Source organism: Sus scrofa, chromosome 10 (assembly GCF_000003025.6).
Source record: "Sus scrofa isolate TJ Tabasco breed Duroc chromosome 10, Sscrofa11.1, whole genome shotgun sequence".
Classification (NCBI taxonomy): Eukaryota; Metazoa; Chordata; class Mammalia; order Artiodactyla; family Suidae; genus Sus; species Sus scrofa.
In genome coordinates this window covers 43,045,795-43,066,994 of record NC_010452.4, presented here as the reverse complement: position 1 = coordinate 43,066,994, position 21,200 = coordinate 43,045,795, and the positions used below count along the sequence as shown (strand labels likewise).

Here is a 21,200-nt window from a genome sequence, read left to right as displayed (position 1 = left end):
ACCACCACATGCCGTGGATACAGCCCTAAAAAGCAAAAAAATAATAATAATAATAAAAAGAATCACCATGAAGTGCATAGAGCCCTCTCCCTCCAGCAGTAAGTCCCATCTCCCCAAGGTCACCTGCTCCGAATCCCGAGTAGCAGTTTGGTAACAGCCTCTTCTTTAGAGTCTTGAATCCCAGCTCCAAGAAGCTTCTCCTGTAAATTTTTGGAGAGGCAAGAAATAAACCCATGCACTATAGTTAATTAATCTATGACAACGGAAAGAGAAACATACAGAAGAGGAAAAGATAGCCTTCAATACGTGATTTGGGGAAAACTGGACAACTGCATGCAAAGGAATGAAGTTAGAACATTTTCTTTTTTTTTTTTTTTTTTTTCTCCTCTTTTAAGGGCCGCATCCAAGGCATAAGAAGGTTCCCACACTAGGGGTCTAATTGGAATTACAACTGCCAGCCTATGTCATATCCACAGCAACACCAGATCCAACATGGGTTCCGAGCGGCATCTGCAACCTACACCACAGCGCACGGCAACACTGGATCCTTAACTCACTGAATGAGGCCAGGGATAGAACCCACAACCTCATGGTTCCTAGTCGGATTCATTTCCGCTGTGCCAGGATAGGAATTTCTAGAACATTTTCTTACACTGTAGATAAACTCAAAATGGATAAAATCTTCAAAGTAAGACCAGAAACCATAAAATTCCTAGAAGAAAATGTAGGCAGTACACTCTTTTACAGAAATCTTAGCAATTTCGTTTCGCCTTAAGCAAAGAAAACAAAAGCAAAAATAAACAAATGGGACCTAATCACACCTAAAACCTTGCACACAGCCAAAGAAACCACCAATGAAAAGAAAGGACAACCTACTGAATGAGAGCAAATGATTTGTCTGATAAGGGATAATATCCGAAGTATATACTGAACTCATAAAACTCAGCATCAAAAAAAAACAAAAACCCAATTTTAAAAATAGGCAGAGAACCTGAAGAGGCATTTTTCCAAAGAAGACAGATGGCCAACAGGCACATGAAAAGAAGCATAACATCGTTAGTCATCAGGGAAATGTAAATCAAAGCCACAAGTTACCACCTTACACCTGTCAGAACAGCTATCACTAAAAAGCCAACAAATAGGGAGTTCCCACTGTGGCACAGCAGAAATGAGTCTGACTAGTATCCACGAGGGTGCAGGTTCTATCCCTACCCTCGATCAGTGGGTTAAGGACCCATCATGGCTGTGAGCCGACGTGTAGGTTGCAGACGCAGTTTGGATCCAGTGTTGCTACAGTGTAAGTCAGCAGCTGTAGCTCCAATTCGACCCCTAGCCTGGGAATTTCCATATGCTGAAAAGGGAACCCTTGTACATTGTTGGTGGGAGTGTGAACAGGTGCACGACTCAGCAAAAAGTATGGAAGTTCCTCAAAAAATTAAAAACAGAACTACTACTAATGAAAAGAACAAAGAGGCAGAAGACCAGCAAGGAAACAGATCATTTCAACATTATAAACCAACTAGGCCTAACTAATAGAAAACTATCTAGTAGAAAATTCTACAAAATAGCAAAGAGCAAATTCCTCTCTAGTGCACATGGATCATTTTCTAGGACAAACCATAGGCAAGGCCATAAAACAAAGCTCAATAAATTTAAAAAAGGTTAAACTCCTAACATGTTTGTTTTCCCACCAAAATGGAACAAAAATAAATGTTAGTAATAAAAGGAAATCTGGGGACTTTCCGTCATTGCTCAGCAGAAACGAATCTGACTAGTATCCACGCAGACACAGGTTTGTTCCCTGGCCTTGTTCAGTGGATTAAGGATCCAGCGTTGCCATAAGTTCTGGTGTAGGTCACAGATACGGCTCGGATCTGGTGTTGCTGTGGCTATTGCGTAGGTCAGCGGCTACAGCTCCAATTTGACCCCTAGCCTGGGAACCTCCATATGCTGCAGGTGTGGCCCTAAAAAGACCAAAAAAAAAAAAAAAAAAAAAAAAAAACCAAAAGGAAATGTGGGAAACTCCAAGTATGTGGAAATTTAGAAACATTCTCCTAAATAACCATGGGTCAAAGAAATCACAGCTACACCATAAAATGCTTTTACATGAAGTACAAAAAGACACAATGTACCAAATCTTACAGAAAAGGAGCAAAACAGTGCCTCAAGGAACATTTCTAGCTCTAAGTATCTACATTAAGAGTAAAACCTCAGACTTCCCATCGTGGCTGAGCAGAAACGAATCTGACTAGCACCCATGACGACTCAGGTTCAATCCGTGGCCTCCCTCAGTGAGTTAAGGATCTGGCGTTGCCAAGAGCTGTGGTGTAGGTCACAGATTTGGCTCGTAACCCGAGTTGCTATGGCTGTGGTGTAGGCTGGCAGCTACAGCTCTGATTCAACCCCTAGCCTATGAACCTCCATATGCTGTGGGAGGGTGGGGGGGGGTAAAATATCAAACCAACAACCTAGCCTTCTATTCGTAAGATTCTGAAAACAGATGAGCAAACTAAAAATGAAGAAAATAATAAAAATTGGAGCAGAAATTAATGCAACAGAGCAAAAAAAAAAAAAAAAACCCAAAAAACAAAACAACAAAAATGAGAATCAACAAAACTGAAAAATTGGCTCTTGGAAAAAAAAATCCACAATATTGACATAACTTGAGCTAGACTAACCATGGGAGACGACTCAAACACTAAAATCAGTAATTAAAGGAAGACATTGCTACTGTTCTTACAGAAATAAAAGTGATTATAAACTATAGATAAATGAATTGGACAAATAAGGTATAAATCACTGAAATTGATAAAAGAAGAAGATCTGAATAAACCTATAATGAGTAAAGAGAATGAATTTGCAATTATTAAAACTCACACAAAGAAAAGCCCAGGCCCAGAACACTTCATTGATGAATTCACCAAACTTTTAAATAATACCACTTCTTCATAAATTTTTTCATAAACATGAGAGAAAAGAATAATTTTGGAGTTCCCACTGTGGCTCAGAGTTAAGGACCTGACACTGTCTCTGTGAGGATGCAGGTTCGATCCCTGGCCTCACTCAGTGGGTTAAGAATCTGGCATTGCCACAAGATGTGGCAGATGTGGCTTGGATTCATCATTGCTGTGGCTGTGGCTTGGATCCATCATTACTGTGGTGTAGGCCTGCAGCTGCAGCTCCAATTCGACCCTTGGCCAAGAATTCCATATGCTGCAGGTGCAGCCGTAAAAAGAAAAGAATACTGTCCAACTCCTACGAGACAGGTCTTACCCTGATACCAAAATCTGACAAAGATATCCCAAGAAAGAAAACCACAGGCCAGCATCTTTACAAAAATGGACACAATTATTTATCTTCAATAAAACACAAGCAAACCCAATCCAAAAAAAAGATACACCATGACCAAGTGGGATTTAACTCATGAATGCAAGGTTGATCCAAAATCCAAAAATCACCTGAATAAAAAAATCAAAAACCATATGATCATCTGAATAAGAAAAAGCATTTGACAAAATCCAACACCACTTCATGATTTAAAATATCAAACAAACTAGAAAGAGTAGTGAAATTTCACAACCTGATAAAGACTATCTCTGAGAAACCTACAGCTTTAGGCCACTTGAAACCAATCAGGAACTAGATATGAACGTTCCCTGTCACCATTTCAACACTGTACTAAGGTTCCAGCAAAGGCAACCAGGCAACAAAATGAAATAAAAGGCACCTAGATCAGCAAAGAAGAAACTAATCTGTGTCTTTTTGCAGATGGACAAAATTGGAGGACTCATACTTGCCAATTTCAAAATTTACTACAAAGCTATACTAATTAAGACAGAAATATCAATCAGTGCAAGAGAACTGAGAGTTTAGAAATCAACCCTGACATTTAAGATAAATTAATTTTCAACAAGAGCACCAAGAAAATTCAGTGGAGTGAAATATTCTTTTTTGACAAATAGCGGTGGGGCACCTGGATATCTACATGAATAAGAATAAAGCAGGATTCTTTTCTCACACAATACATAACAATGCAAAAGGAATTCTACATCTAAATCTAAGGGCTCATACTACAAAAATATTAGAATCTGACACCATAACTATGAGCAATAAAACATAAAATAGATAAAATGGACATCCTTAAAAATTTTGTTGCTTCCAATAATATCACCAAGAAAATAAATGGACAACTGACAGATAGTAAAAAAATACATACATATATGTTGTCATTTTAGGGCCACACCCTCAACATATGAATGTTCCCAGGCTGGGGGTCAAAGCACAGCTGCAGCTGCTGGCCTACACTACAGCAACACCAGATCCAAACTGCGTCTATGACCTACACCACTGGTCACATCAACACCGGATCCTTAACCCACTAAGCAAGGCCAGAGAGCAAACCTGTGCCCTCATGGATACCGGTCAGATTTTTTTTTACTGAGCCACAAACAGGAACTCTGGTAGAAAATATTTATAAATTACATACCTAAGAAGGGACTTATACCTAGAATATATGAAGAACTCTTGCAACTTCATAATAAAAAGACAACCAAATTAAAATATGGGCAAAGGATCTGAATGGACAAGTACATATACTATGATCAACAGACATATGTAAAGGTGCTTAACATTATTAGCCATCAGCAAAATGTGCATTTAGGAAATATAAATGAAAACCACAATGAGATGCCACTTCCCACCTACCAAGAGAGCAACCATCAAAAAGACAGATATTAAGTGCTGGTGAGGATGTGGAGAAACAGGAAGCCTCCTGCATTGCTAGTGGGAATGCAAAATGGTGCAAACTACTTCAAAAAATAGCCTGGCAATTCTGTTCAAGGTTAAATGGAGGGTTACCACAGAATCCGGCAATCCCAATTCTAGGTATGTACTCAAGAGAAATTAAACACACAAAAACTTAAAACACCAACTTTCATAGCAATGTTACTCATCACAGACAATGGGGGGAAGAACCCAAGTGTCCATCAACTGATGAATGAAGGGCATGTGTTATTACCTACACTCATCCACGAAGAGAAATGAAATACAGATACATGCTACGACATCAATAAACCTTAGAACCACTTTATTAAAAGAAAGAAACCAGTCACTAAAGCCCATATACCATATAATCACACTTATATGTGGAATGTCTAGAAGAGCCAAATCTATACGGACAGGACACATTAATGGTTGACTAGGGCTGGAGGGAGAAGGCTGAAGGGGGTTGAGTGATAATGAGAATCAAGTTTCTTCTCGGGGTGATAAAAATGTCTTAAAATTATATTGTGGTGATCATTGTAAAACTCTGAATATTTCTTAAAAAGCAGTGAACTGTGTACCTTAAACATGTGAACTGTACATAGTATGTGATGTATACATATCAATAAAGTTGTTAAAAAATTAGTAAGATCTGGAGTTCCCGTCGTGGCGCAGTGGTTAACGAATCCGACTAGGAACCATGAGGTTGCGGGCTCGATCCCTGCCCTTGCTCAGTGGGTTAACGATCTGGCGTTGCCGTGAGCTGTGGTGTAGGTTGCAGACGCGGCTCGGATCCCGCGTTGCTGTGGCTCTGGCGTAGGCCGGTGGCTACAGCTCCGATTGGACCCCCTAGCCTGGTAACCTCCATATGCTGCAGGAGCGGCCCAAAGAAATAGCAAAAAGAGATAAAAAAAAAAAAAATTAGTAAGATCAGATAATTAAAGGTTTTATTGCAATGTCCATTTTCAAGGAATCTTTACTATTCATCATATACGAAGAAAAAAATACCTCTCATTTAACAAATAATATAGGTTGACATAATTTAAAATTACAAAAGAAGAACTTGCCAAAAACTTTAAATATGACACGTTTGCTTTAGCGTCAAAAATAAACAAGAACTGCTTAAAAGGACTCATGTCTAGAATACTTACATCATACACTAGAAGACAACTTGTTTCCTTCTCATTTTATTTCTGAGAGATAAGACTGGATTCAGGATTCACCTTAGAAGTAACTAAAATATTACTCATGTGGATAATCTTTATTCCTAATCAAAAAAAGCCCAACTGAACAAAGCCCATTCTAGTCTCTCTTTTTAGATTTCTTGTAATATTGGAATAATCTTGGAATGCTATTTAAGAATTTTAATCATATTAATGCAGTCTATAGAATAGGTAAAAATCACTGAGAAGTAAATTGCACAATTATTACTACTGCTGCACGCATGCATTTTCAAGTCATTATTCATTATCCTTCTTGCATTCAATTAACAATCTATTATGTGGAGTTCCCAACATGGCTCAGTGGAAATGAATGTGAATAGCATCCATGAGGACACAGGTTCAATCCCTGGCCTTGTTCAATGGGTTAAGGATCCAGCATTGCCGTAAGCTGTGGTGTAAGTCACAGACACAGCTCGGATCCCACACTGCTGTGGCTGGGGTGTAGGCCAGCAGCTACAGCTCCGAATGGACCCCTAGCCTGGCAACATCCATATGCCTCAAGTACAGCCCTAAAAAGACAATAATATATATATATATATATATTATGTAGATGACAATTTATGACTGAGAATAAAAATGACCATGAACGAAATTGTATTTCCCAAATATAGTTGCCACAATATCTTCCACTCCATATGTTCTTACAATTTCACACTGAGAGTCAATGACACCTGGAGGTCCCAGTTAACAGCCACCATCATCCATCCAACATGTATGTGAAAGAGAGCACCTTCGAGATGACGCCTCCTTCAGCCACCACATGGCGGCAACCACAAAAGATAATTAAAGCGAGAACCAGCTGAGTATCTGGTCAACCCACAGAACTGGGAGGAATAATAATAAAATGATTACTGCGGTTTCTAGCCACAAAGTGGTGGGATGACTTGGGGCAGCATCACCGAGTAACCAGAACAAACTGAGTAGGGAAACTACCACACAGCTTGATGTCAGCGTACAGTGACTGGGTCACTGAATCACCAGTTAACTCTCGTGGCCTCCATTCACTACACACTTCACTTATCCACCCACAGGCTTTCAAACCCTTTCAATTTCAAGGAGGAAGATGGGAGTTCCCAATGTGGTTCAGTGCTAAGGAACCCAAGTAATATCCATGAGGATGCAGGTTCAATCCTTGGTCTCACTCACTGGGTTAAGGACCTGGTGTTGCTGTGAGCTGTGGTATGGGTCACAGATGCAGCACAGATCCCGTGTTGCTGTGGCTGTGGTGTAGGCTGGCAGCTGCAGCTCTGATTCAATCCCTAGCCTGGGAACTTCCATATGCCATGGGTGTAACCCTAAAAAAGTAGAGGGAAAAAAAGGGGGGAGTGGGTATTGTATTAGGAATAAAAGGAAAAAATGTAAATGGCCACCATCTCCACTGTTATTTCCGTTTTTTAGGACCACACCCACGGCATATGGAAATTCCCAGGCTAGGGGTCGAACTGGAGCTACACCTGCCGGCCTATGCCACAGCCACAGCAGTTCAGGATCCGAGCCTTGTCTGCAACCTACACCACAATTCAGAACAATACCAGATCCCCAACTGACTGAGCAAGGACAGGGATCAAACCTGCACCTACTTGGATACTAGTCAGATTTGTTTCCTCTGAGCCATGACAAGAACTCTTCCACTTTTAATAATACAAAGCTTTTGGCAAACTGCTATTTGTCCTTCGTAATTATCCTTTTTTGCTATAGGAATGGTTTGAACACGGCGACACAGGTGAAGACCCAGTTTTCCAGCCCCACTTGCAGTTACGATTAAATGACTAAGTGGTGGCCAGTGGGCTGTGCACCCCACATCCACATCCTGCCCTTAAAAAGACTGGCAGTGCATCTCCTAGGCCCTGTCCCTTTCCCTTCCCGAGAAAAACTTGAAACAGCTGTGTTGGCCCCAGAGATAAAGCTACCAGCATCGGATGTCTACCTCTAACTGTTCAGTGAGACAAAAACAAACAACAAAACCAAAAACAAACAAAACGCTTCTAACTTCTCTAAGCACTGAATTTTGGGGCTCTCCAGTACAGCCCCCTAGCCTACACACTGATATCATCTCCTGGCTAGTACTGGAAGGCTGGCAATCCACTGACCCTGACATGTTGTCACCGTGTAAGGAAGCACTTCAATCCAACCTGTTCCCACTCTTCTTCAGGATTTTCTGTTTGTCTGGGAAGTTTTCCATGTGTGTCATTTGTTTGGTTTTACTTTTTTAATCCTATGTGGCTTACTACCTATTACGCAGACATTAACAAAATAATTTTAGAGATTTGTGGACTTCCACATTATTAGTGATGAAGTAGCCTTTTTGAAAGTCATTATGACTCAAAGAGCATCCTTAAGTAATAAACTGTCTAAGAAAACGAATGCTGGTTAGTCATTATAATATGCAAGTTTCTCAAGTACTTTATGAATTCAAACCTAAATAAAGACAGAAATACAGGTAGAGTAACTTACTAATGCAGTATTTTATTCAAAAACAAAATACACAGCAGTTTTCACTTTCTAGTTCTATATCCCCAATTCCTCAAGAAAAATGAAAATAGCTTAGAGATCATTAAACTGAAGGGCTCACACATTTCAGCTTTCTGAGCTGTAATATAAAACTAAAACAAATAGGTTAAGAACAAAGACTTTGACCAAGTCTTGGAAGTTTGATTCTGTATTAAAAACGTGATATTCAAAGAGGAGATGAAAAGCAAAAAGATATCTATTACAGCAAAATATCCTAGATTCATGCCAAAGTTTCAAGGCTTTATGGATATTTAGGGGCTGGAAAGAAGGCAGCAAAATTTGACTGTTTCTAGGTGCCAATTATATAAGCCTCAAGAAGATAAAATTTAACTCACTTTCTGTGTCTAAAGCAACTTTAAGGGCCTTTGTTCCGGATGGAATTCAGCCCTAGTAATAATTCATTCTGCTTTATTTTTTTCTACTTTTTTGGATATTTTATCCAGTGCTATCACTTCTCCCCCCCAACCAAAAAAAAAAAAAAAGTAAAAGCATAAAGTATAACTCCAAATAAAACATGAAAATTCTTAATGAGAAAAACTTTCACCAATCTGAGAACTGATTAACCAAACCTGATCACTCTTGTCATGAATCACCATACACTACCACACCCCCCTCTACCTAGCATACCCTTCCCTACTTTATCTCATCTACCTAATTCTTGCTCACCTTAAAGGCTCAGCTGAAATAACATCCACATGGAGAAAACTTCTACCCGTTTCTCTGCACTCAGGCCTTCCTCTTCTGTGCTAATGGTATTTAATTCATACCTCCACTGTGGCATTTATTGCAGTTTCGACCAATAGTCCCTGCTTATGGACTAAACTATGTTTCATCCATCTCTGTAACAGCTTTGAGTCTTACACAAGACACCAATTCAAAACATATTTTGTGAAATGGAACATTGTACAGTTAATCAGAAAGTTTTCATGAAAATAACCATCTCGTGCTGAGAATGGAAGACTACAGAGAATTAACACAGGGGGCCAGAACTGCTACCCTTTCTTTAGAAGGCCTGGTTACAAGGCTGGGCCTTCGATGGTGTCCCGGAACTTAGAATCAGGGGGGTTCCACTATTAACTGCAAAGGGTAGCTCACGGTGCGGTTAAGTGTTTATACAAAGAGTACGGCTTACATCAGACACTAGCTTTTCTTCCAGGAGGCTGAAATCTGGATGTACACCAGGCAGGGGGTGCTTGTGTAACCAGCCCTGAATGAAAATCCTGGATGCTGTGTCTCTAATGAGCCTCCTGGTGATGATACCTCACACGTGTGTTGTCATACTTGTTGTGGGGGGACTAATATGCACCGTTTGACTACAGTGGAAAAAGGCTCTGGAGCCTGCCAATGGATTTCCCTAGACTTGGCCCCCTGCACCTTGTATTTTTGTTGATTTTGCTTCAGATTCTTAAATAAACCCTAGTCACAAGTATGACTATATGCTGAATTCCGAGTCCTCCTAGGGCCTGGGGCTGAGCCAAGGAGGGGTCTCAGGGATCCCGCAACACAAGAACTGTATGAGAACATAAGAGATCACAGGCAAGTGTCAATGTGTCAGTCAGCTTTGCTAAAGCTGTAGCGAGGAAATACAAAGTTGATGTAGGGCCATAAAAAATACTAAAAGCCTGATTTTTATCAAAATGTTTCTAAATAAAGAAGTGAAGCAACGACATTTAAAAAAGGTAATTTTGGAGTTCCTGTCGTGGCGCAGTGGTTAACGAATCCGACTAGGAACCACGAGGTTGCGGGTTTGGTCCCTGGCCTTGCTCAGTGGGTTAAGGATCCAGCGTTGCCGTGAGCTGTAGTGTAGGTTGCAGATGTGGCTCGGATCCCATGTTGCTGTAGATCTGGCGTAGGCTGGCAGCTACAGCTCCGGTTGGACCCCTAGCCTAGGAACGTCCATATGCCGCGGGAGCAGCCCTAGAAAAGGCAAAAAGACAAAAAATAAAAATTTAAAAATTTAAAACAATAAAAAAAGGTAATTTTCAGGAGTTCCCATTGTGGCGCAGTGGGTTATGAACCCAACTAGTATCCATGAGGACATGAGTTCGATCCCCGGCCTTGCTCAGTGGGTTAAGGATCCGACACCACTGTGAGCTGTGGTGTACGTTGCAGACACAGCTCGGATCCCGCATTGCTGTGGCTGTGCTATAGACCAGCAGCTGGAGCTCTGATTCAACCTCTAGCCTGGGAACTTCCATACACCACAGATGTGGCCCTAAAAAGCCAAAAAAAAAAAAAAAAAAAAATTCTGGAGTTCCCTGATGGTACAGCAGGTTAAGGATCCAGAATTGTCACTGTTAAGAGCAGGTTCAATCCCTGTCCCAGGAACTTCCATATGCCACAAGCGCAATCAAAAAGAGGAAAAAGAAAAAAAGAAAAAAAGATGGTCCTTCCAATAGGAAGTAACAAAAACTGGAGGAAAAATACTATGAAAGTACTCAGAATAAGAAAAAACTAATTAAAACAGCAAAAAGGAGATGCTTAAGAATGAGATTATGGGAATGACCCACTAAAGGGTATACAAAAATATAGACTCATCTACTTGGCACATATTTCACTGCACATATTATCAATCCTACACCCAAAGAAAAATAATGAACATAATTTTGAAATATTACATGATACTGCTGCTCATGTCTACCAAACATTTGCAGGACTGCCATCTATTTAACTAGCAACCTTTGTAAAATTACCTGTTACATTGCATTTACGCTATTATTTCAAATACACAAACATTAATCAAAAACTTAGGGAGTTCCCATCATTGCTCAGTGGTTAATGAACCCGACCACAATTCGTGAGGACACAGGTTCAATCCTTGGCCTTGCTCAGTGGGTTAAAGACCCAGTGTTGCCATGAGCTGTGTGGTGTAGGTTGCATACATGGCTCAGATCTTGGGCTGCTGTGGCTGTGGTGTAGGCCGGCAGCTGTAGCTCCAATTCAGTCCCAAGCCTGGGAACATCATATGCCGCGGGTGCACCCCTAAAAAGAAAAAAAGACAAAAAAACAAAAACAAAACTTAAAGTGCTGATACCAGTGACAAGGTAAATGTGAAGGATGGAAATGGAGCAGGCTGGAAAAGAAGGGCAAATCCAGTCTCATTTGAATTTCAACAGATTTATGCTACTCAATTATGGACTCCATTTTTAAGGAAGCAAAGTTATTTTCCAACCTGCTGAAAGTACTGAGATTTTAACCAAAAAAGGAGGAGTACCAACAGACAAAATAGAAAGATCCTTAAAAATTACAACTCGAATAGTGGTCTAAAAAATTCTTCTAAATGCAGTCTTCAGAAAATGGTGGTTGTTATACGTTTTTAAAAATACTCTTGTATGAGGGGTCGGGGGGGAGGAGGGATAAATTAGGAGTCTGTGATTAACATATACACATTAGTAGATATAAAATAGATAACCAACAAGGACCTATGTATAGCACAGGGAACTATATGCAACATTTTGTAATAACCTAGAAAGGGAAAGAATCTGAAAAAGAACATACGCATGTACAACTGAATCACTTTATGTACACCTGAAACTAACACAACATTGTAAACCAACTATATTTCAATTTTAAAACTCAGTATCAGGATAAGTCTGGTATTCAATTTTCTCTTAAGTTTTTCAATAAAGCTGACATCAGTACTATCAAATTCAGCATTATGACCTTGTGTCCAATCTAATTACCACCGATAAAACCTCACATTAAAATACGTTTGGGAAGGGAGAGAGGACAAGATGGCGGAGGAGTAGGGGGACACGCTCGCCCTCTCCCACAAACACAACAAAAAAAGCACATCTACAGAATAAATGACTCGCACAGAACAGCAACCAATCGCTGGCAGAGGAACCTAAACTCCAATAACGGCAAGAAGTTCGTGACATTACTGGGCAGAACGGGAGAAAGGAGGAGAGTGAGAGAAGGTGAATCCGAGCGAGACGGGGGCTCCCGAAAGGGAACTGCGGAGGAGAAAGGGATCCCGCACCCTGGAAAGTCACCTACACGGGGGAAAGATCAAACGAACCGGAGCAATCTCCAGATGCAGAGAAGAGTGTAGCAGTAAATTGGAGTACGGAAAAGCCGATCAAGAACCGAACGGACCATCTGAACTACGGGCACAGTCACCAAAAATAGAGATGCCTGGGTGGGGGCTGGGCACCGAGACCTCGCCTCTGAAGGTTAGTCCCCGAGAAAAGGGCCGGGGGACGCCGGGTGGGGGCTGGGCACCGAGACCTCGGCTCCAGAGGTTAGTCCCCGAAAACGGGCTGGGGGGGGGGGGCGGGGCAGAGCAGAAACTGCTTGGGAGGGCTAGAAACCATTTGACGGGGCAGAGACTGCCTGGGAGACTAGAAAACAAAGCTGTCACAGAGGAAGGGAGCAATACTCTAGGGGCAGGGAAGTGGAAAGCCGCATCAGAGGGAAGCTGGGAGAAGAACCTGGTCTGTGCCCGTGCTGGGGAGGGGAGAGAAGAAGGGGTGGGTCCCCATAGAATACCCCCCACGCCACAGCAAGCTTACAGGCCCGCTAGCTAGCTGAAAGCTGTGCTTCCCAGTGCATCCCCTCCCCCCACCCCCACCACCCCCTACACTATCGCCGAACCTGGGGCTGCCTGCCATCCAGGAGGGCTGGCCTCAACAATTGCCTGAAGCCTACCACTGCAGGGGCTGTCCCTGCACAGGCCTGCTTGCCCTTTGGAGGGGCTACACTTCCACAGAGCAGCACCAAACACCACCAGCCCCCAAGAAAAGGCCTGCAGCCCAGAAAAGCTAGAACAAGCCTAGCCAGGCCGTGAATAGATGTGCCTAATTCTTGGACAGTTTTTCTGAGTCAGGCTGCCCCGGGGAGGAGCCTCTTGGGTTTCCAACGGCCCTGCCACCCGCCCAAACCCCCAGGGGGTGACCCACTCCCGCAGAATAGCTGCTCAGCACCACCAGCCCCCTGGAGGACCCCCTGCAGCCCAGAAAAGCTGCAACAAGCTTGGCCAGACTGTGAAAAGATCCACCTACATTCGCAGGCCGTCCTTCTGAGTTGGGCTGCCCTAGGGAAGAGCCTCTTAGGTTCTCAGTGACCCAGATAGCTGCTCCAGCCCCCAGGGGGTGCTGCACTCCTGAGGAACAGCTGCCCAACACCGCCAACCCCCTGCAAGAACCCCACAGCCTAAAAACACCAGAGCAAGCTCTGCATGACCAAGTGAAATCTGCTACCATCGTGGTGTGGACCTCCCAGTCCTGTCTGCCCTCAGGAAATCCTCCTTTGCTTCAAAGAAACACTGTTAGCCCCATCAACACTCCAGAAAAGCCACACTGCCTCAAAAAAGATTGACCAACAACGCCAGTCCTCAGGAAAAATTCCACGGCAGTGACAAGGCAAACACTGCCCGATAACGGAGAGTACAACTCCCTCAGGAGAAAGAAAACAACAAGCAAGATGAAGAAGCTGAGAAACCACCCCCAGTCAAATCAACAGGAAAACTCACCTAAAACAGTCAACAATGAAACAGATCTCGGCAGTCAGACAGACCTGGAGTTCAAAAGAGAAATAGTGAAAATACTGAAGGAATTAAGAGAAGATATGAACAGTAATGCAGATACCCTCAGAAAGGAACTAGAAAATATAAGGAGGAGCCAAGAAAAACTAGAACATTCATTTGCAGAGATGCAAACTGAACTAGGGGCAGTAAAAACCAGAATGAATAATGCAGAAGAACGAATCAGTGATATGGAGGATAGAATAATGGAAATCACTCAATCTGGTCAACAGACAGAAAACCGAATCAAAAAACTGGAAAGCAATATAAGAGACCTATGGGATAATATAAAGCGGGCAATCTACGCATAATAGGAATTCCAGAAGGAGTAGAAAAAGATAAGGGGATGGAAAATATATTTGAAGAAATTATCGCTGGAAACTTCCCAAATCTAAAGGATACTGGGTTCAAGATACAAGAAGCACAGAGGGCCCCAAACAAACTGAACCCAAACAGACCCACACCAAGACACATCATAATAAAAATGGCAAAAGTTAGTGATAAAGAGAGGATCCTCAAGGCAGCAAGAGAAAAACAGAACGTTACCTACAAGGGAACCCCCATAAGAATATCAGCTGATTTCTCTACAGAAACACTACAGGCCAGGAGGGAATGGCAAGAGATAATTAAAGTGCTAAAAGGAAAAAATATGCAACCTAGAATACTCTATCCAGCAAGAATATCATTTAAAATAGAAGGGGAAATAAAAATTTTTCCCAACAAACAAAAAAAGAATACAGCAACACAAAACCCAGGTTAAAGGAAATATTGAAAGGGCTTCTCTAAACCAAAAAGAAAGGAAGGAAAGGGAAGAAAAAGAAAAAAAAAAAAAGAAGAAGAGGAAGAACTAGGACTGAGGAAACTGCAATCAGAGAGCAGTCACTCAAATAAACCAGCATACAGATTTAATCATGAACATGCTTCAAACAAAATAAAATTAAAAAGAAAAAAATAGAGTCATCAAAACCATAAAATGTGGGCAAGGGATGTTAGGAAGGAAATAACCCTTTTTGTTTGTTTGTATGTCTCTCTTCTTAATTTTAATATAGTAATGAAGTGTTTGAACTTACAGGACCATCAGGCTAAAACACACAATTATGGGAAGGGGTTAGCATACTTAAAAAACAGGGCAACCACAAGCCAAAACCAAATATTGCATTTGCAAAAAATGAAAAAAAAAATACACTCAAGCAGATAATAACAGGAGACCATCCAACCAAAAAAAAAAAAAAAAAAAAAAAAAAAAGGAAGAATGGAGAACCATAGAATCAACTGGAACACGAGGTTCAAATGGCAATAAATAATCATCTATCAATTATCACCTTAAATGTCAATGGACTGAATGCCCCAATCAAAAGACACAGAGTGGCTGAGTGGATAAAAAGGCAAAAACCTTCAATAAGCTGCCTACAAGAAACTCACCTTAGGACAAAAGATACATATAGATTGAAAGTGAAAGGGTGGGGAAAAATATTTCACGCCAATAGACATGACAGAAAAGCAGGAGTCGCAACACTCATATCAGACAAAATAGACTTTAAAACAAAAGACATAAAGAAAGACAAAGAAGGACACTACTTAATGATTAAGGGATCCATCCAAGGAGAGGATGTTACTATCATCAACATATATGCCCCAAATATAGGAGCACCCAGATACATACAACAAATCTTAACAGACATAAAGGGAGATATTGATGAGAATACAATCATAGTAGGAGACCTTAATACCCCCCTCACATCAATGGACAGATCCTCTAGACAGAAAACCAATAAAGCAACAGAGATCCTAAAGGAAACAATAAAAAAGTTAGACTTCATTGATATCTTCAGGACACTACATCCAAAAAAAGCAGAATACACATTCTTCTCAAATGCTCATGGAACATTCTCAAGAATCGACCACATATTGGGACACAAAGCTAACCTCAATAAATTTAGGAGCATAGAAATTATCTCAAGTATCTTCTCTGACCACAATGCCATGAAATTAGAACTCAACCATGGGAAAAGGAAAGAGAAAAAACCTACTACATGGAGACTAAACAACATGCTACTAAAAAACCAATGGGTCAATGAGGAAATCAAGAAGGAAATTAAAAACTACCTTGAAACAAATGATAATGAAGACACAACCTCTCAAAATCTATGGGATGCTGCGAAAGCAGTGCTCAGAGGGAAATTTATAGCAATACAGGCCTTTCTCAAAAAAGAAGAAAGATCCCAAATTGGCAACTTAACCCTCCACCTAAATGAATTAGAAAAAGAACAAAAAAGTCCTAAAGTCAGCAGAAGGAAGGAAATTATAAAGATCAAAGAAGAAATCAATAAAATAGAGACTCAAAAAACAATAGAGAAAATTAATAAAACCAAGAGCTGGTTCTTTGAAAAGGTAAACAAAATTGACAAACCCCTGGCCAGACTCACTAAAAAGAGGAGAGAAAGAACCCAAATAAAATTATAAATGAAAAAGGAGAAATCACAACGGATACAGCAGAAATACAAAAAACCTTAAGAGAATACTATGAACAACTATACGGCAACAAGTTTGACAATCTGGAAGAAATGGACAATTTTCTAGAATCTTACAGCCTGCCAAAACTGAATCAAGTAGAAACAGACCAACTGAACAGACCGATCACTAGAAATGAAATTGAAGAGGTCATAAAATCACTCCCTACAAATAAAAGTCCAGGACCAGATGGCTTCACAGGTGAATTCTATCAAACATATAAAGAGGAATTGGTGCCCATCCTCCTTAAACTCTTTCAAAAGGTTGAAGAAGAAGGAATACTCCCAAAGACATTCTATGATGCCACCATCACCCTCATTCCAAAACCAGACAGAGATACCACCAAAAAAGAAAACTATCGCCCAATATCATTGATGAATATAGATGCAAAAATTCTCAACAAAATCTTAGCCAACCGAATCCAACAACATACCAAAAAAATTATACACCATGACCAGGTTGGGTTCATTCCAGGTTCACAAGGATGGTTCAACATACGCAAATCAATCAGCATCATACACCACATTAACAAAAAGAAAAGTCAAAAATCATATGATCATCTCAATAAACGCAGAAAAAGCATTTGACAAAGTCCAACATCCATTCATGATCAAGACCCTCGCCAAAGTGGGTATAGAGGGAACATTCCTGAACATAATCAAAGCCATTTATGATAAACCCACAGCAAATATAATACTCAATGGGGAAAAACTGAAAGCCTTCTCACTCAAATCTGGAACAAGACAGGGATGCCCACTCTCACCACTGCTCTTCAACATAGTTTTGGAAGTCCTAGCCACAGCAATTAGACAAACCAAAGAAATAAAAGGAATCCATATAGGAAGAGAAGAGATCAAACTGTCACTGTATGCAGATGACATGATACTATACATAGAAAACCCTAAGGACTCAACCCCAAAACTACTTGAACTGATTAATAAATTCAGCAAAGTAGCAGGATATAAGAGTAACATTCAGAAGTCAGTTGCATTTCTGTATACCAGCAATGAAATATTAGAAAAGGAATACAAAAATACGATACCTTTTAAAACTGCACCTCACAAAATCAAATACCTCGGAATACACCTGACCAAGGAGGTAAAGGACCTATATGCCGAGAACTATAAAACTTTAATCAAAGAAATCAAAGAAGATGTAAAGAAATGGAAAGATATTCCATGTTCCTGGATTGGGAAAATCAATATTGTAAAAATGGCCATGCTACCCAAAGCAATCTACAGATTCAATGCAATCCCTATCAAATGACCCATGACATTTTTCACAGAACTAGAACAAACAATCCAAACATTTATATGGAACCACAAAAGACCCAGAATCGCCAAAGCAATCCTGAGAAACAAAAACCAAGCAGGAGGCATAACTTTCCCAGACTTCAAGAAATACTACAAAGCCACAGTCATCAAAACAGTGTGGTACTGGTACTAAAACAGACAGACAGACCAATGGAACAGAATAGAGAACCTGGAAATAAACCCTGACACCTATGGTCAATTGATCTTTGACAAGGGAGGCAAGAACATAAACTGGGAAAAAGAAAGTCTATTCAGCAAGCATTGCTGGGAAACCTGGACAGCTGCATGCAAAGCAATGAAACTAGAACACACCCTCACACCATGCACAAAAATAAACTCCAAATGGCTGAAAGACTTAAATATACAACAGGACGCCATCAAACTCCTAGAAGAAAACATAGGCAAAACACTCTCTGACATCAACATCATGAATATTTTCTCAGGTCAGTCTCCCAAAGCAATAGAAATTAGAGCAAAAATAAACCCATGGGACCTCATCAAACTGAAAAGCTTTTGCACAGCAAAGGAAACCCAAAAGAAAACAAAAAGACAACTTTCAGAATGGGAGAAAACAGTTTCAAATGATGCAACTGACAAGGCCTTAATCTCTAGAATATATAAACAACTTATACAACCCAACAGCAAAAAAACCAATCAATCAATGGAAAAATGGGCAAAAGACCTGAATAGACATTTCTCCAAAGAAGATACACAGATGGCCAACAAGCACATGAAAAAATGCTCAACATCCCTGATTATAAGAGAAATGCAAATCAAAACTACCATGAGATATCACCTCACACCAGTCAGAATGGCCATCATTAATAAATCCACAAATAACAAGTGCTGGAGGGGCTGTGGAGAAAAGGGAACCCTCCTGCACTGCTGGTGGGAATGTAAACTGGTACAGCCACTATGGAGAACAGTTTGGAGATACCTTAGAAGTCTATACATAGAACTTCCATATGACCCCACAATCCCACTCTTGGGCATCTATCCGGACAAAACTCTACTTAAAAGAGACACGTGCACCCGCACGTTCATTGCAGCACTATTCACAATAGCCAGGACATGGAAACAACCCAAATGTCCATCAACAGATGATTGGATTCGGAAGATGTGGTATATATACACAATGGACTACTACTCAGCCATAAAAAAGAATGACATAATGCCATTTGCAGCAACATGGATGGAACTAGAGAATCTCATACTGAGTGAAATGAGCCAGAAACACAAATACCATATGATATCCCTTATAACTGGAATCTAATATCCAGCACAAATGAACATCTCCTCAGAAAAGAAAATCATGGACTTGGAGAAGAGACTTGTGGCTGCCTGATGGGAGTGGGAGGGATTGGGAGCTTGGGCTTATCAGACACAATTTAGAATAGATTTACAAGGAGATCCTGCTGAATAGCATTGAGAACTTTGTCTAGATACTCATGTTGCAACAGAAGAAAGGGTGGGGGAAAAATGTAATTGTAATGTATACATGTAAGGATAACCTGACCCCCTTGCTGTACAGTGGGAAAATAAAAAAAAATTATAAAAAAAAATACATTTGGTCAGCAAATTAAATATTATGTTAAATAAAATGAAGGAACTTTTTTTTTTTTTTCTTTTTAGGGCATATGGAAGGGCACCCAAGGCATATGGAAGTTCCCAGGCTAGGGAGCTAATCAGAGCAGTAGCTGCAGGCCTACACCACAGCTCACACTGGAAACCCAACATACAGAGCACCGGCATCCTCCTAACAAAGAATGCAGAAAAATGGGACAGAAAACTAATCAAAGAACTACCAGACTTGTTAATTAAAGAATTACACTGTCTTTTAATGAAAAGGAAGAAAATAATCAAAATCTAGGGATACTGCCCAGTTTCTGAAGTTCAATGCCAAGAATCCCTTAGATCGTCAAAATCAAGATACTCTGTTAAAAGACGGAAAATTTTTTTAGCCTCAGATTTCTTCATAGCAACACATGATGCTCTAAGATTGTAGACACAGTGTCTACCAAGTGCTCAAGGAAATAACACACGCGGCCTGAAACTACCACAATCAGCTGAGTTGGTATTTAAACATAAAGGCAACAACCAAGTTCTCAAGCAAGAAAGTAAACAAAGCATCCAAGAGACATACTTGGGTGAAAGCAGACACTGGAGACCTGCTCAGCAATGATAGTCAACCAACCAAGAGACCAATCAAGACAAAGAACTCAGAAAGATGCTGCCAGGAGGACTAAAAGTAAGCTCTGCATTCATCTGAATTGCGCTTGTCAAGTAAAAATATTACAAGGCTTTACAGTGTTAAAAAAATAACTACGTAAAAATTGGTTGCTAGAAGTTTTAGGGGAAATTTAAGTATAAAAATTCCTTCATTTTGTATAGTGGAAAGTCAAAAGATACTTAAAAATGATGATGAGTTTAAAAATAAAGAAGAACTGGAGTTCCCATTTTGGCTCAGTGGAAACAAATCTGACTAGCATCCACGAGGACATGTTTGAACCCTGGCCTTGCTCGGTGAGTTAAGGATCCGGGGGATGCTATGTGCTGCAGTGTAGGTTGCAGGGGACGACTCAGATCCCCTGCTGCTGTGGTTGTGGCGTGAGCCAGCAGCTGGAGCTCCAATTCCACCCCTAGCCTGTGAACCTCCACATGCCACAGGTACAGCCCTAAAAACACAAGACAAAAAAAATTAAAAAATAAAGGACTCACTCCTTTTAGAAATGAAAGACAGGCTGGTATATCAATCTACGATCCTAAAAAATATTTCAGTACTTTCCTACAGTAACTCACTGTTCGTGTTTTATCGCTCATTAACATTCTAATGAGTAGTTTAGATCCCTACAAAGAATAGGAGTTATTACATAGCCAGTAAAAAGAATGAAACAGTGTATTCTACAGGATTATGGAAAACTATGGACATTGTGGAAAGATGTCCACAGTATATCCTGAACTGAATTACAGGTCTCAAAAGACCTCTGGCTACCATCAATTGTCATAACTAGTTTATTTAAAACTAAATAGCAAGAGTTCTCTTCATAGCTCAGAGGTTGGCAAAACTGACTAGGATCCATGGGGATGCAGGTTTGATCCCTGGCCTTGCTCAGTGGGTTAAGGATCCAGCATTGCCATGAGCCGTGGTGTAGGTCACAGACGCGGCTCAGATCCTGTGTTGCTGCGGCGTAGGCCAGCAACTGCAGCTCCAATTCGACCCCTAGCCTGGGAACTTCCATATGCCAAGGGTGTGGCCCTAAAAAGCCAAAAAAAAAAAAAAAAGAAAAAGAAAAAAAGAAAAGAAAAAAAAGAAAAAAAAAACTAAATAGGAGATGAGAGAAATCAGGTGTAGAGACA

The 21,200-nt window shown here is 40.6% G+C and overlaps 1 protein-coding gene across 2 annotated transcripts in view; it reads right to left on the bottom strand.

The window, feature by feature from the left end:
* The window catches only part of LOC102166590 (putative methyltransferase NSUN6), a 64,458-nt gene that overhangs the window by 16,310 nt on the left and 26,948 nt on the right, over positions 1 to 21,200 (bottom strand). For both annotated transcript variants that reach the window (XR_002336341.1, XM_021064809.1), the window contains one exon: positions 124 to 200. Coding sequence is in view for 1 of the 2 variants with exons in the window: in XM_021064809.1 (XP_020920468.1) it covers positions 124 to 200 (77 nt within the window). In the remaining variant the exon portion in view is untranslated. The remainder of the gene's footprint in view (positions 1 to 123; positions 201 to 21,200) is intronic.